General features: G+C 35.2%; 1 protein-coding gene across 3 annotated transcripts in view; it reads left to right on the top strand.

Moving 5' to 3' along the window:
• The window catches only part of CACNA2D1 (calcium voltage-gated channel auxiliary subunit alpha2delta 1), a 367,656-nt gene that overhangs the window by 312,912 nt on the left and 37,291 nt on the right, over window positions 1-17,453 (top strand). For all 3 annotated transcript variants that reach the window (XM_071424021.1, XM_071424020.1, XM_071424022.1), the window contains exons 14-20: window positions 436-485; window positions 2,124-2,213; window positions 5,520-5,588; window positions 7,143-7,217; window positions 8,515-8,589; window positions 15,594-15,665; window positions 16,747-16,818. In XM_071424021.1, coding sequence (XP_071280122.1) covers window positions 436-485; window positions 2,124-2,213; window positions 5,520-5,588; window positions 7,143-7,217; window positions 8,515-8,589; window positions 15,594-15,665; window positions 16,747-16,818 — 503 coding nt within the window. The remainder of the gene's footprint in view (window positions 1-435; window positions 486-2,123; window positions 2,214-5,519; window positions 5,589-7,142; window positions 7,218-8,514; window positions 8,590-15,593; window positions 15,666-16,746; window positions 16,819-17,453) is intronic.

The following is a 17,453-nucleotide window of genomic DNA, read 5'->3' as shown; positions in this document are numbered from 1 at the left end:
CAGAGTGCCTTATATTTTTATACTATGAATTCACTCTTGTGGCAGACCATAGCTATTTTTACATTCCTATATGCATTCAGTCTATAATTATGTTTCTGTCTCAGCATATTAAAATAAACATTAAATATACTTGCACATCATATTAACTGGGATTTCATGAGTACAAACTCAGTATATGATGCAGCCTTACCAAAACAGCCAAAAGAAACAAATTACAACTGTCATTACTTAAGAGTCACTACCTTGGTTTGAATGGAATGGTGACCCATCTCATGGCTGTGCATTGTGGTAGCATCTACTAAAATGTATTTCATTCATAAACAATAATTCCAATAGACTTTAGACTAGAAATTATAAGCTAAATTAAATTCCTCAAGATTAAGAGGCCAGCAATCTGTTATAGTAAAATGACAATATTTCTGTTCTAAATTTTAGGTTATTATTATGAAATCCCATCTATTGGAGCCATAAGGATAAACACCCAGGTAAGTGAGTTGGCCAAACCCAGATGCAGTTTTAACACACAAAAAGTGGAGTAATATATGTTCTTGGGTATGTTTGCTCTTCACATCTGCTAAAATCAATTAAATTTTAATATGCACTACATTAAGACAAGATATATATATATATATATATATATATATAAAAGTCTTTCTTCTACATTTAAGGGATTATTCTCTTAAAATGTTCTACTTTTTATTTTAAGTGGTTGCAGAGGACCAGTTTAAAACATTATCCCTGTTGCCCTGGCCAGCTGGCCCAGAGCAGGAGGTGCTGGTCACAGCACTGGTCACATTTACCTCCTCCCAGGCAGGCTGACCAGGGCACACCATTGAGTGTCTGAGGTTCTGAAGTGCTCTGTGTCCTTCAGGCCTCTGCACAAGGACTGTGCTTTTGGCTCAGCTTTCCTCCAGGCTGTACATGGTCCCTCAAACTTTGATGTTGAGACCCAACAGCAGTTTTATGATAAAGTTTATAAAACCAGTTATTTTTTATAATGTGCCTAGGCATTCACAGTTCACCTTCTGCCATGCTTTCTGCATGATCCAGAGGTTTTTATCACTGCTGTGGTTGTATGTGAGGGGATAGCCCTGCTAGAGCATCTGAACTCATGTGGATGCTACAACACAATCCTGCTTTATAGGAGAGGTACCTGGATGGATCCAACCCTTTCAGAAGAGACTGCACTTCTTTCCTTCCAAAAGGATGTAGGAACATGCTAGCACACTTGCATGTAGATGAATAAAGGCACAGGATTCTGGGGCTCTATGATGAGATCCAAACTGAAGATGGACAGTGTAGAAGAACAATTATTCTTTTCAGTTGTCTGAAAGTCCAGATACTCACATGTCCAGAACAGCAGAGAAATATCATAGCAGTTCTTTGTCCTTCCAAGGCCAGGAATAACAATTTTTGGCAGAAAATAAGAATCCTTTTTTGGCTTGAATAAGAACCCTTTGATTCTGTTAAACTCTTCCAGACAGTGTCTGGCAAGACATATCTCTAATAAGATCAGACAAGTAGAAAAAGTTGATGACTGAAAAAAGTTTGATGGCATCCACTCCCAAAGAAGTCCAGAAACCTGACATCTCATAAGATCACCAGCTTTAGCCATATTCACAAACTGAAGAAAGACAGGAAAAAGAGGTTTTATAATTCTGATTTTTGTTATTCCAATAGAAGTTGCAGAAATTGTTGCTGCAGGAGCTTAACATACCCAGATGTTACACCACTCACCCTCCATTGTCCACTCTTTCTTCTGGGTTGACGGTTCTGTAATCTGCTTGCAATTTCTTTATGTCATTAGCAATTAAATAAAAATAGTTGTAATTCTCAGTTAGTGGAAAAAGAGTGGTGGTTAAGAGTGTGTAAGGTCTGTGTGACTGGGAATGAAATACAAGAATTACCTTTTTAGTAAATGCTGCAAACTGGAGACTGAGTTATTTTGTGGTACAATTTTTAAGAAGTAAATAAATGCTCCTCCTGTAGTAATGGTGATTTTTGATTTCCTTTTTTCCCCTGATATTTTAATTTTTATTATTTAATTATTGTTTGTTTTAATAGTGCTTGTGCTCTTTGATCTAACAATTGCCTTCTGATGAGTTCATTACACTTTTTAACAGGAATATCTGGATGTTTTGGGAAGACCAATGGTTTTAGCTGGAGAGCAAGCCAAACAAGTCCAATGGACAAATGTCTATCTGGATGCTCTGGTATGATATGTATTTATCTCTACTAAAGTAAGAATTTTAGAAAATCAGTAACTATGTGTGTCTGCTTTCCCAAGAATCCAATTTCCTATAGTTCCAAACATGATGTTCTTGTGTTTCTAACATCTATACCCATAAATACAACAGCCTCTAGGAAGAGATCTATTTATAATGTGCTGGTCTTACTTGCACCTAGTGTCCTTCTAAGTGACCTGAAATTTAGGAGAGAAAAACAGCTTATTCTCTGCAGACTTTGAAGTACAGGCTACTGCTGTTCTCAGCTTAAGGAAAGAAAAAAAAAAAAGAAGAAGAAAAAAGAAGGAGCATAGCTTTGCATTGTTGTTGTTGCACCTACTGCAGTAAAGGTCATTTCTGGTGTGGAGGAATTCCTAGAATTCTTAGTTTTTCCTCTTTTTTTTTTCTCCTTCGAAAGAACATTCCAGGCAGAATGAAATCTGTCAGTATTACTGAGTATTTGCACAAATTTTGAACTTGAGTTGTTGTTAATTGCTTGCTTGCTCAAGGTAATGATTTCTTTAGCCTTTAATTGGACAGTGTAAATCATGGGGATATAAACAAAAAGAGATATGAAAAGCTTTCTTAGTGCTGGATTTATCACTTTGGTGTTGTAAAACAAACATACTCAGGAAACTACAGGAGGAAAAGTATTGTTAGCAGAAATCTAATCTCTTGCTCTGAATAACCTGCTTCTGAGGAACAGGGCAAAAATTACTGCGAAGTGGTGATTTGGACTCATGTATTTGTCCAAGCTCACGTAGCCATCTAAAGTCATGTCAAAATGCACATCTTCCCGTCAGTCAGCATTCCTGTAATTTTATTTTTTTATCAACATATAATTTTTACTGTCAATATAACTGAGCATGACACAGAGGAACTAGTTTTTCATTGAAATTTCAGTGTCCAGAAGTTCCTTAACCACGTTTTGTTTGTTATTTTTGAGGTACTTACTGGAAACCTAAAGGATGTGATGACAGAAGTTCTTATGCTCTGTACATATCCTGTTGTAAAGCTAAAGATAAAGTTGTAACTAGGAATAGAGATCTGTTTAGTCAAGTAAAATAAGTGACACCTGCAAGGCATCTCTTGTGTTACTTTATATATTCAGGGGGTTCATTTTTCCTAAAAGGTTTTCTGCCTTCATGTGTTACACGTGTGTTTGTGAGTGTATAATTGTATATACATATATTTGTGTATGTACATACACACACACACACATAGATATACACATAATTATATGTACATAAAGTAGGAAAACAAGGTAAAGTTCTGAAGTAAAGCCTCAAATTTGTGGACTTTTCCATCACAGTTGAGACCATAAAGGCATAGGTGTATCCAACCCCCTCTGAAGCCTTTTCCTGATTCTTGATTGTACAAGGGAGTGTGTCTATGTTGTCACAGTGGTTTGTTATCCTAAATTCCTTAAAATAATTTCCTCATGTAGGGCTTACAGTTGTCTTGCTTGTGGCTTAAAGGACTCACTCCTATCATTTGGTTCTTACTTTCCAGTGGCTGTTTTTTGGCTAAGATTAAAGTAATGCAAAGTGTATTACCTAAGGCCACATTAGAGCATAAATTCAGCTTATAAAATTCTGAAGAGGAACTTTCATTTCAGTCTGGCTTTCAAGACTGTCTTTAGTAATTTGATGTATTTGTAGCAATTCACACCTCTTTTTTAGCCCTGTCCCTTCACATTCTATTTATGTGTTGCTCTGGCTTCATTTTCAAGATAATCCAAGAATTTCCAGATACTTTTGGGTTTACCAGTTAGGCAAAATTTATTCATAATTGTTATCCTTTCTACCTTTACTCTTTTTTTTATTTTTAATAATGGGGAGATTGTGTTATCCCCCATACTACATCCCCCTCCTGTTTCATTATGTTTCTTTTCAATGTTTCTTCTAAATAATGTCTTCTCTACTGATTCATCCCTATTTCTCTTCTTTTCCTACAAAGTCCATTTCACTTTGCTTGTAAGTTTACTAACTCTGACCTCATCATCACCTTTCATTTGATACACAAATGTGAGTTCATGAAGGATGGTTTAAAATTCAAAAAGGTGCTACTAGACTGGGAAAAGAGAGAACAGATTACACCAGAGTGCATTCATATGGTATTCTAGCTTTTTTTTTTTTTTTTTCAAATGAAACAAAGGGAGAAAAGGGATATGACTCCTCAATAAACTAGATAGGAGGAGAGTAAGCATAAATGAAGGGGAAAAGTTTGAAATTAAACCCAAACAATCACATAAAAAAAGGTAGAAATCTGCCTATGGACAGTTTGGAGTAGAAAACTAAACTTTCCTGGCTATCTGAACATAAGGTGTTCTGGATCCTATTTTCAGTATGATTTGTGAAGGTTACTAAAGAAAAACCAGATTTCTTGTATCTTCCCAAATAAATGCAAATTCCCTGCCTCAGTTGCCTCACTACCAGAGGAGACTTTGATGTTGCCAAGCCCATGATAGACATTATTGCACACCACCCAAAACAGTGATGATAGAAAAAGTAGAGGAATTCTGTGCTGTATTTTTCTATTGTTTTTTCCTGTATATGTTATATACCTGCTGTGGTCTAACCCCAGCCATCAACCAAACCCCCACTGGTGGGCTGGGGAGATAATCAAAGGGGAAATGTGTGGGTTGAGACAAAAACAGTTTAATAGGAAAACAAAAGCTGTGCCCACAAACAAAGCAAAACAGAGAATTAATTCACTGCTTCCCATGGGAAGGCAGGAATTCAGCCATTTCCAGGAGAGGAGGGCCCCATCACACTGAAGGTGACTTGGGAACACAAACATCATCACTACAAATTGAAATTTACTATTTCTAAGCTTAATTTTCCTTTCCTTTTTCCTTTCCTTTTTCCTTTCCTTTTCCCTTTCCCTTTCCCTTTCCCTCTCCTCTCCTCTCCTCTCCTCTCCTCTCCTCTCCTCTCCTCTCCGTTATCCATAGTTTCATGTGTAGTGGATATTGTAGCTGCAAATATGTTTACATAATATTTAGGTTTTTTGAAACTTCTATATCCTAAGTTGTTGACCATCATATATTTTTAAAAAATAATATATTAATCCCACTAATTATGAACAAAAAAAATTTCAATTTTCTATTCATCAAGTCAGTGAAGTATTATTATTTTCTTTCTCTTACAAAATTGAAAGTAATTGTTTTTTACAAAAACTGAAAGTAATTGCTTAGCTACACACATTCTTCCATTGTTCTAATAGAACATGGCTTAACATTTGCTTTTTAACTAAAGTCTTTTTCTCCCTTCTTTACTGCTTATTTTTTAGGAGCTGGGCCTTGTGATTACAGGAACGCTGCCTGTCTTCAATCTAACAAGGGAACAAAATGGGAAAATCGTAAGCTTTTCGTTCAAAGAAAGAAAAAGTAGCAGCAATATAAATTAAATTTAATGTTAAATGCCTTGAAGTATGTGTATTTCCATAGAGTATTTTGCAGTGTAATTGTCTTGTACATCAGAAACAAAGCTATCATATCTACTTACCTGATCACTTCCTGGGAGCAAGAAAATGCAGTGCATTCTTTTACTCTTTTTGTCATTCTGAGTTTCAGGGTGTGACATTCCACTGTCTCTCCCTGTGCCTTGGTGGCAGTGGGAATGCATTAAGTGCTCAATAGATGGGAAGTAGATGATGATATTATTTAGACTTTTCTAAGAAATAATGTCTAGATAAATTTCTAGCAAATCTCTGAGGCTATGACATTTCAGGGTAAAAGGCAGTGATGTAGAAAATATAAATTAGTACATAATTAGTAATTATATTGGAAAAGAGCACTATATTTAGATTAAATTCTAAGTGTTGAATAAATAAAATTGCCCATCCCTGTTACTGTCTGACATGGAATCTGTGTCCTCTTCACAAAACAAAAAACAGACCTGGAATATACTTGAACAGTGTGTGGTAAATACTGTACTTTTGGTGTTCTCCATTCAGGTCAAAATATATAGAAATTTAGACCAAATATTATTTGATTCAGTTTCTCAGCTATTACATAGAATGAATCAATGAGGTTTTGGCATTTCTTTACTTTCAGAATAGTTTTCTTAGCTTCCTTTAAAAAAAAAAAAGTTGCTTAATCTTATCTACAAGACAATGTATGGAATTGTCTGAGTCCTGTTCAAAGTGACAGACTACTGATTATCAAAGGATGTCTTTCTGAGAAATAAAACAGATGTGATCTAGTACACAGGAGCAAGAAGAGAACTCCAATCTGCTCAATTTGTATCTCTGCCTGAATATATTTATAGGCTGAAAGATTCCTCCTCCAGCAAATTTTACAAATTTATTTAATATGGAGAAGGGATTCAGGTCACACCATGTAAATGACTGCCCTCCGTTTCTGTAGCAAAAAAAAAAAAATATATATATGCAAAATAATACTACTGCCTGAGTCCCTGATTTCAAATGCTGATGATTCTTTTACTCACTGGGGTTTTTTATTGTGTTGGAATATTTTTCATTCATCTTTATACTATAGCCCAAAGAGTTAATTGTTTTGAGGTCTCACTTACTAACTACCCAACCTAAGCATGAAAAGTAGCCCAGTGCTGGTGCTGGTAGTTTAGTATCTGCATAATTGGCAAAATTATTGCATCATTTTTGCTTTCAGCTGTTGTGTCCTTACATATATTATTTATTCATCCAGGAAAGAATTAATCTTCAGAAATAATTTTCCTACTCTATACTAAATTCTAAATTTATTAAATTTTATTTTGAATCATTTTGACATAATTTAAAATATTCAGAATAGACACATAACTAAATAGGCAACTTCTCAAATGTATCTGTCAAAAAAAACCATGAAGGCAAAAATAAAATTTTACTGACTGTTTCAGTTATTCTGCATTGTAAATATGTCTAATACATACTAACATTTTGGAATTTTACCAGAATCAGCTGATTCTTGGAGTAATGGGGGTTGATGTCTCTTTGGAGGACATAAAGAAACTGACGCCCCGATTTACGGTAAGCTGCTTGCACTGGTGGTTTCCCATAATGGATGTTTAATATGTGATTTCTGTCCATGCTCTCTCATAAGTCATGCTGCAATGACTGGATTTGAGTCAAAATACCACCAGGCTTCTTTTCCTATATTCTTTTCTGTTGTTGTTCATTGTCTGGTGGTTTTCTGTCCAGCCATATATCTGTTTCTGTGTGATTTGTCCATCAGGGTGCACTGTGTAAAAGTCAGCTTTTACAATGGGGGATGTATTACAAGTAATTATCTTCCTGTATCTTAAGGCACTGCTCTTTAGTTAAATGTTTAGTCCTTAATGCAGAGTGCACGATCATTTCAGCTGAAAATATTTGGCATTTGTCTAGGACAGGTCTTTATAGAAAATTTCTTTAATATAGGTGTCTGTCTGTATCCTACTCAGTGTGATTGATTTATTTATGTAGACATCTAGCTGTGGAATTTTTATGAAAATAACTGCTGCTGTGGAAAACAAAAGCTGGGGAGGAAAAGGAGCATCACAAGTCTGACTGAAGGCAGATGCAAAGTCCTAGATTTAGAATGGAGTAATCCCACACCACAGCTCAGGCTGCCTCAAAGGGCAGGAAAGGACTTGGGAGTCGTGGTGGGGAACACACAGCACATAAGTTAGCAGTGTGCCCTGGCAGTGAAAACCAGCTGTGCAGAAAACATCTGCATCAGTCCACTGTCCAGATTTGATCTCCTCAGTGTAATAAATATTCTGAGGCCCAGTGCAGAGCTGCTGAGTTGGCTGAGGGTCTGCAGTACCTGGTACACAGGAAGAACCTGAGATGCATTTGGGCTGAAGAAGGAGCCTAAGGGTTAGCTAATGGGAATTCTGGAGAAAATGGACCTTAACACTGCCTCAAAAAGAGGCTACCAGCATAGGGGTGGCAATGGAAATTCCAGCTGAAATGAAGGAAGAAGGAGAACAGAGTGCCCCTCCCTGAGATTGTGGAATTTCCACTGGAGGTATTCAAAGAATTGAAACCTAGTCCAGCTTCGAAGTTGGACTTTATTTTTAAAGTTGGAGTTTATTTTTTTTGCTTTCAGTGAGAGGTTGTACCAGCTGACCTTCAGAGGTTTCATCAGCCTAAATCATTCTCCAAGTCTATGATCCTAAAAGAGTAAATATTAAGAAATTATCTTGTCTGTGTTAGTAATCTTATACTTCATAATGCCTGAGGCGTGTGTTTTCCACAATGTGAGCATTTCTTGAAAACCATTAATTACCCTTTCTTCATTACTTAAAACCATATAATGCTAAACTTCATTTCTTTCTTTCAGCTTTGTCCAAATGGATACTATTTTGCAATTGATCCTAATGGGTATGTGCTACTTCATCCAAATCTCCAACCAAAGGTATGAAACATCTTCTAATTTACTTCTCTGTATTAAGGGGATATTTTCAGAAAAAATCAGAAGGCACAAGACAGCAATAGTGAAAGTTCTCAGTTTTGTCTGTTTTAGGAAAATCTGCGATGCATATATGGCTTCATCCAAATCCACCAGCTGTGGCTTGTATTGAATTTGTTTATTGATAAAATAAAAAATATGTATATTTTGAATGCATATTTATACATGTGAAGTGTTTTAATATACATAGTAATATTAAAACAATATTTCACAATGCTATTACAGTGGTAGCTGTAATAGCATTGTGAAAACAGTATAATCGTGAAGAATCTTGAAGCAATCTGAGTTTTTGTGCACCTTTTTTTTTGTGATGCTTTCTCATTTAAAATATTGAAATTTTCATACTTGCAAAACCAAAGAAATCGCAGGAAAACACAATGCATTTTACTTGAATTGTTGTATTTATTTATGTGGTTGTTTTTTTGTTTACCAGAACTGAAACCTGATCTCAGAGTTGGGATGGATTTAGCTGAGCACCCCTACCCAGAACACTAGATTTTTAGTAGATTAACTTGTTTAAACATGATACTTTTTTCTAAATACGATTAGGACACAACTTCAATCAAATTTCAGGAAAATAGAAACCAAATATTTCAGTTTGTCCCTTTATCCATTAACTGTAATCCTTACCTTGTGGAGAATCCTACTTTGTCTGTATCTTCTTAACTTGCCTCCCTGACATTGATGAGATATTTCAACAGGAATGGATGGTATTTTTTTTTCTAAAATCAGAACTTTCATCTTGGTTTTAATGAAAGGTTTCTCCATGTGAAACAATCTTCTCTTTAGTGGACTTCTTGAAAATTCTCATATTTTAATTGCTTCTTTTCAGTGAACTTTGTCTCTTGAATTCTTTAGGTTATATTATATAAATGACAACGTTAAAATAACTTTTTTAATTGTCAAAGACAGAAGAAGAAATTAAGCATTCATCTACATATTTTAGTGATTAATTTAATTCTTATTCTGGGAGAAGTCAGCTTTGTGAATATTTGAATTAATTTCCCCGTGCAGTAATTAATACATTTGAAATTTTTTGCCAAGTGTGTAACACAAGAAAGAAAAAAGTGCTTCTGAAGAAGAAAAAAAATAACTTGACTGTAACTTTTAATGAGATATCCCTTTTGATTTATTTTAAAAGACACTTCAAAAATATAGAGGAAAACCATGGAAATGAAGGATTTTATATAGTCTCCATAATTGAGCAGGACTTCAGTTTCTGGATATCTGCATTTGTTTTTCATGTCTTAAAAAATGGAAGTTTTGATTTTTTTTTTTGGTGAATTCTTCAGAGGCCAAAATCTGCATCATTACTGACCCAATCTTTTCTTAATTAGAGGTTATTAGTAATTAGGTGATGGTGATTGGCCTATTTATCTTTCCCTTGTATGCAAATTAAACTCTTTTCATTCATAAGAGTAATGTGAAAAGAAGCAATGCAATAGTCTTATTCTAGACCTAATCTTGGGAGAAACTGATGGGTATGGGCTCTGTTCATCTCAGATGTGCTGTAATCCTGTTCTGTTGCCATACAACATTAAAGAATAAAAACCTCTTTTTAAAACTCAGCTCATCCCAACTAAATCTAGGCAAACTGAGGTGGATTATTAGGATACTAAATCTCATGGTTTCTCTGTGTAGTTTTCCTCTTAAAAGGATATGGCAGTCCAGGGATGCTTTCCCTTAATGGTCAAAACTTTGCTTTAGAGTATGTTTAAAACAGGATGTTTTATGAGTAATAATTGTTGTGTTGTAGAACAATGTCTAAATGTAAGATGAAGCATTTGAATTATTATTGTTATTGTTGTTATTAACAGTTGCACAGACTAGCCTTTCCCACTCCCAGTTTGTGTGGGGTGGTGCATGCTATTCAGACTGATACCAGAGCTACAGTTTAAAACTAAGGTACTCGACAAAGACAGATGTATTTAGAATTCATGGACTTTCTTTAACATGTAATATTAATTTTAGTTGAACCTCCCAGTAGCTGTTGACCTATTAACAAACATCATTTTAACCCTCTTTGCCAGCAATTTTTCAGTAGTTGTAAAATAAAACATAACTACGTCTTTACCTTTGAAGAGGTGAGGGTTTCTTACACTTCCAATGCTTCTTTCTTTTGAATGTCTTCTGCTTTCCTTCTGAAAATCTTTTTCCTCAAATCACAACTGGTTCAACACAATTAATATTTTGAGAAATTGTCCTGAAGTTTGTAAAGTTGTTTGCACAACTGAGAAAAGTCAACAAACAAATTCAAAAGCATGTTAAAATAATTTAGACCTTTCCCATCATGTTCTTATTTGCTGAAATATATGAAAATTATGCCAGAGCATAACAAGAAAATTTTTAATATGCATCTTAATATAGCTTTAAACAGGTTAAACCATTTCTATGTTTGTGTAATTAGCTACTTTTTTATAGTACTTAATTTTATGTTTTACTGTTAATTTTCTTTATGTGTGTCTGCATATGTGGATATATTTTTCCCACTATTATGGGAGAGAACAGGTGGATGCACCACCAAACAAGCATAGTCACTGAAGTGAGTCCATTAAGCATGTATTAACAAGCTTAATCTTAATTACATTTTGAAAGCAGTAAATAATTCTATTTCTCAATCTATTCTAAAGATTAGAATCCTCCTCTTCATTTTTACTATGATTCTGATCAAAACCCATTTTAGACAGTCCTAAAAATCCATATGCATTCAGTGAGGTCCAATATTCTTTCTTACTGTTTAGGGTTATTTAAGAAACTTAAGAGGAGCTGGGTTTTAGGATCAAATATAAAAGTAAATAAATAGTGAGCTATTCTCATTCTATATGTTATTCTGTCAGAATATGTGGAAGGGAGAGCTCTCTGTTAATTTTGTTCACATTAACATATGTCTGATTTTTGTTTCCCTATCCTAAAACTGTGTTTAATTCTGGAAGAGAGCTCAGAGCTCAAGATCAGAGTGAGGGGTAGTCTCTGCTTGCAGTAGTAAACATGCACTGGACAGCACAGATGTTGAGAAAACATTTCCATTCTATAAGTAGGCTATTAACTAATAGTGCAAAAATATAAATTACTGCTTTTTTGTTACTTCAGCAAATTGGTGTGGGCATACCAAAAGTTAAATTGAGAAAAAGGAGACCCCATGTACAGGTAACTTTGGATGGAGGTGATTAGTGCATTAGAATGCATAGACCTGGAAATATAATTAGAAAGCTTCTGCCCTGCTTACTAGGAAAAATCTAACTAGAGAACTGTTTATTGTGACAAACAGCTTCCAAAGCATGAAGCTTGCATCCTTTCCTGTTTAAATAATAGAAAACATGCTATTGGCTGTAGTGAAGGGCATTCCATTAAATTATGATGCTTTACTAATAGGTGCTAATTAGAGTCGTGCTGTAAAAATTCTTCTTCAGATGTTGAAATTAATTTGAAGACTGGAAATAAAAAGAGACTACTTGTGCTGGCTTTGCTTGCATAAACCCAAAGTCAAGAGAAGATCAGAAGACAATTCTTGTGACTTTATTGCCAAGTTTTATTGTACAGTGTATGCTGCATAAAATTACAGAAGATGAGTTGTTCAGGTTTTTTTTTTCCTTTTTTCCTGGGGAAGTCAAAGTAGGGAATATATTCTATTTGCAATTTATGTGGGATTTTCTCAGTTTAGCAGACCTAGCTGCACAGAATTAACTGCCATTAGCCTGAACAGTGTAACTAGTCATGTTTATGTAATGCCATTCCTGAGCAAAAAACACTTAATGAAAACTTAAAAATCACTAAAGGAATATATTAACTATGTAACTAGAAAAATAGTAAACTTAAACACAGTATATCAAGTTTGATTTCTTGTACATATGGGAATCTGTAAAGCAAAACTTGTGGCCTGCATAGCAGCACCAGTAAAACATGGTGTAAAATCCTGATCCAGGTCAGCGATTTCAGCAAGTGTTGGGTGGCTGTGTTCATAACGTGTAGAAGGCCACCTCAGGGCTGAGTTTTTTGTTTGTGCACTGGAGAAATCAGCACTGAATCATAAAAAAATCTTGGTTTTCTTATCAGCCCTGGCTCCTCAGCTTGCCATGGTGTGGCCTGGCTGCTGCTGGGTTTGCCAGGCAGTGCCTGCCCAGGGAGGGCAGCACTGGAAAAGCTCTGGGCTCCCACCCACTCCGGATGCTCCTGAGTTTACCTCTGTGACTTTTTTCCATCACTTCTTTTAAAAGCCCAGTAGCCTTTTTCTTCACTAGTACTGCAGGTATGAGTAAGAATTAGGCTCCTGCAACACAGCAAAGGTCATCCATAGAATTTGTGAGAACTGACCTCCCAAAACACACAACAACAACGTTTTAGTTAACTTTTTTATGTTGCTGCACCAGTTCTTTCTTTCTTTGTTTCCTTCATGAGTTGTCATTGAAATTATAGATCCTTGCCTTTATTTGTCCTGCTGAAAATGGATTGCAATCCTTTTGTTTGCATGCTTCATTGCTGGTGATTTATTTCTGTTCTGTTTTGTTAAGTTGTGCTGCTGAATGTGGTGGTGGTGGTGTGCTTATTCCAGTCATGTTACAGGCATGACTGGATAAAGAGAAGAACAAACTGAACTGTAAGTTTGTTTCTTCGTGGCTTGGAATAAACCCCAGTAAATGGCAACCTTGGAAATAAAAATTATGGAGCCCAAATACTGGTAAAAACATTCTTGGGGGAAGGAGACATAAAGGGGAATTAGTCTTCCCTTTTAAAGTAGCAGTGTAGGAATTTTCTGTTCTAGCTCTTAGTGGTTGTCTTTGTGCCTCAGGCACATCTAAGAATGTATTTATACATGTGCCTATTAAAAGTGATTAATAAGTATCATATAAGAAATGTGAACTGATATAAATCTTAAAAAGAAGAACAGTTAATACGTACTTGAATTTTAACAGAATTAAAGTTTTCTATTTTGACTTTGGGACTCCTTGACTATGACTAGCCCAGGTTATCATTTGAAATGAGTATTGACCTTGATTTGATGTGATGGCTTTATTATTTTTTTCTTTTTTTTTACCATTTATTTTCTTCTCTGTTCCTTTGTGTGTTGGAATGGAATGTGAACTCCATAAATGCCTCCTCTGCCATGCCAATGCCTTCATGCATGCTGTTTGGGTTTGACCATGCTATTCATTATCCATTGCATGTAAGATACATAAATTTTTATTTATTTTTACATTTTGGCCTTTTGTTACTTATTTTGAGAGTGTGAATTTGTTGGGAGGGAAAAACAACTGCATAGCAATAATTGAATAATTTTGAATTAGTAGGGAGCATACGTTAATGCCATTATATTGAAGTTGCTAGTTTTATCAATCATATATAAATAGATATGCAAAAATTTTCCTGAAGTTTTCAGTAAATATTTTAAAGAAACACCCAGAATCTTTGTCTGCAATCTTTTCAGTACACATTCTCTTCCTGAGAATAAAAGTATTGTTTTTTATCTTAGCAGACAGTAAGTCTTGTTAAGAACAAGAATGATTCTGTATAGTCAGAGACATGTACATTTTGTCCTCAAGAAAAGGAAGAAATAATATTTTGTCTTCTGGAACTATTCTATATTACAATCTTGAAAATAAGGGCTGTTGTTAAGCTCTTAGTACTCCAGACTGTTACATGAAGGCATCTTTTCCCATTTGTTCAGGATATTACTAGCTTCCAGTACATACATGTTTTGTGATGAAACATGCTTGCATTCCTTGATAGAACAGTCACATGTACATTTGTCATTTAGCTTTGCCAGAGAATGCTAAGATATGAGGAATATAATTGTAATTTTGAAGGAAGGGACTTTAGTCTATATGTCAGTATAGCAAAATTACTGAAATCCCTTATTTTTATGTTCTTTTTCATTTTCTACTCCAAACTGTCAGATTTAAATGGTTAATATATCCCCATACTCCTAGTTCTAAAGAAATGCACTTGCTTTTAGGGGTGCATTAAATAACTACTGGGTGATGAGGATGGATGACTTTTACACCACACACAATATAAAGTCAATGGGGCTTAGGCAAAATTGCCAGGAAAAAAGTTGGATTCCAACAACTCATATGGAAGATGGGTCTGGCCAAGTAAATGCATACTGCAGCTGAGAAAAGGAGCAGAGGCTGGAGGGTGGCCCAATTTAGTTCAGCAGAGCTCCAGTTGCCTTCCAGAACTCCTGTGGGGCCAGGGTTCATTCCTACAGATGTAGGTCACCAAAGTTCTCTGTGCTCCACAGTTGAGGGTTGACATCATCAATGCTCCTTAGGTCTGGAAGCTTGGGTTTCAGTATTTCTGTGCTACAGGTTTCCATCTTCTGAGCTGAGATAACAGTACTGATGTCAAGAGAAATGCTTTTGAAACTCCAAGGTGTTCAGGGAAGTCCTGCAATGCTGGCAATAAAAGTGGGGTTTGTTTTTTATAAACCCCAAATAATTGGCTGTAATTGCTGCCTTTTTGAATCTTGAACCGTAGTCTATTCCCACCTCAGCAAGTCTGTGTTGTATTTTACTCTTGCTAAAATTGCAGAGTACAGTTGCCCAGCTTACTGGTTGGGTGGAAAACCCTCCCAGATTTCTGTCTCCTTTCTTGGAGGCAGGACATCAAGTGAGAGATCCATACCCTCTGCTTCCTCCCAGGGCAGTACAGTCTGTGACATACCAGGAGAAGGGGAAGGGGGAGCAGCACCTCAGCATGAGCCCCATACATGACAGGCTGTGGACAGACACTGGCAATTAGTATTAATTTGATTTTCACTTATTCAATTAAACTCTCTATTCAACAAAATAAAATAAATGAGAAAGGGCCACTAGTAATGCTACAAGAGATTAAAATAGATGGGTAAGTAAACCCAGTAAAGTAGGCTAATTTGAAATGAAGGGATTAGAGTTGTTTGTGATATTAAAGTACTCTGTCTTTATTATTTGATCATTTAATATCTTCTGCTTCAGAATCCTAAATCCCAGGAACCTGTTACGCTGGATTTTCTAGATGCTGAATTGGAAAATGATATTAAAGTTGAGGTGAGATTACCTGGTTTCTTAGTGCCTGTTGCTGCTTGTATTTCACCATGTCATAACTGCAAAGCAATGAATGTTCTAGATTTTGAATGGGTATCTCTTTCAGTATAAATCTGAATTTTAAACTTGGTAAGATGATGACTTTATATAGAGAAGTTATATTTAGACAAATTAAACCCCAGCATTATTTATAGGCAAGGGCAATGTATTATATTCCTCTCATTTTGAAAACCACCATGATTGCTACTTATGTTCTTCTTCATTAAAATACCAATTCCTGGAAAGGAAGCTAGAAAAATTTTTCAAAACATAAAACTTTTTAATAGAATATTTAGCTGAAATATTTTAAAAGTTTTTCCCTATTAATGCAAGATTTTTCCTGTGGCAAGAAAGAGAACTGAGAAACAAAGTTAAGTGTAGACAGCAAATTAATTCCTCTGTACATTTTTCAGTTACTGATTTTGTAATATATTCAGAAGTTATAAATTTTTAAGATAATTAGTTATTTTTCTGAAATCAAATTAAAGGCTTTTAAACATTTTACATTTTTAACATATTTTTCACTGAAATTGTTCTTTTACACTGACGGTAATCAGCCTGCCTTGGTATCTGTTTAATTCTGCCTTAAGTTTCTTTGAAATGGCTGCTTCAGAGGGGAGTTACTCTTGAACTGATACAAAAGTCTTTTTGTGAATCAGTGCTTCTACCTAAATCACACAGTTGTGCTGGCAGGCACAAGAAATGCTAGGCAAAACTTCTTTTCATGCACACAGAATTCATTTTCTCTGTCAGTGCCCAGCATCAAGGAGTTTTATGGCATGCTCTGGCAATTGAAGGTATATCAGAATTGTTGCTTCTGAACTCTACTGACTGAGTATATATTTGGATAAAACAACTTCTAATTGGAAAAATCTGAAAATTGTAAACAAAATTTGTTTTTTTAAGAGTTGTGACTTCCATTTGCATTGGAATTTTCTGTGTTTTTAAGAAATATTTTGATCACTTGAATGATTATTCATGTTACATGCAACACCTACACTTTTTTCTCTTTATTTCACTTTTTCCTTTTCTTCCTTGCCAATAGATTCGGAAAAAAATGATAGATGGAGAAAGTGGAGAAAAAACATTTGAAACACTGGTCAAGTCCCAAGATGAGGTAAGATAGGAACCCAAAGAGTTACATTTACAGGAACAAACCAAACCAGAAAAATAATGTGAAATGGTAAAATGCTGTGATATTCATTTTGTAATGACAATTTGTAACATTTTTTCCCTCCAGATTTGCTAGTTTTACTAGCTTATAGTAAAAAAAAAAAATGTACTCAGGAAAAAAAGAATTGTTTTGTTTCTTGGTTTCTTTGGTGCATCATTAATCAGGCAGTTGTTGATGAGGTCTTACACTCTGTTCAACAGGAAATGGACCCAGCCTACTTCTGTGCATGAATTCCAAAACAAAGTGCTTAATTTGCTTGCAGAGATGTGTGAGGATGGGTTTGGTAGTTTATATTGCGGTTGAATGGGAAGAAAGTTGTAAGAAAAAATAATAAAGTAATATTTTTATGCCATAAATGAAGACTCTTTGGGATAAGCAAATTCATCTTACAGTTATATCATGTACTTTCTGAACAGCTTGTTGAGTTCTTTATTTTCTTGTCCAAAATACTTATTCCTGAAAAACATTGCTACTGTTTTCTCTAATAAGCAGACGTTTTCTAGCAATAGGAAATACTCAGATTTGATATGGGTCATTACATGGGTGCTCTACTTCATGGGGACCTCAGTGAGAAGAAA

Source organism: Agelaius tricolor, unplaced genomic scaffold, assembly GCF_023055355.1.
Source record: "Agelaius tricolor isolate 1412-34295 unplaced genomic scaffold, bAgeTri1.0.p SCAF_3, whole genome shotgun sequence".
NCBI lineage: Eukaryota > Metazoa > Chordata > Aves > Passeriformes > Icteridae > Agelaius > Agelaius tricolor.
The sequence above is the reverse complement of the archived record's forward strand: the minus strand, read 5'-3'. Positions and strand labels throughout refer to the sequence as shown.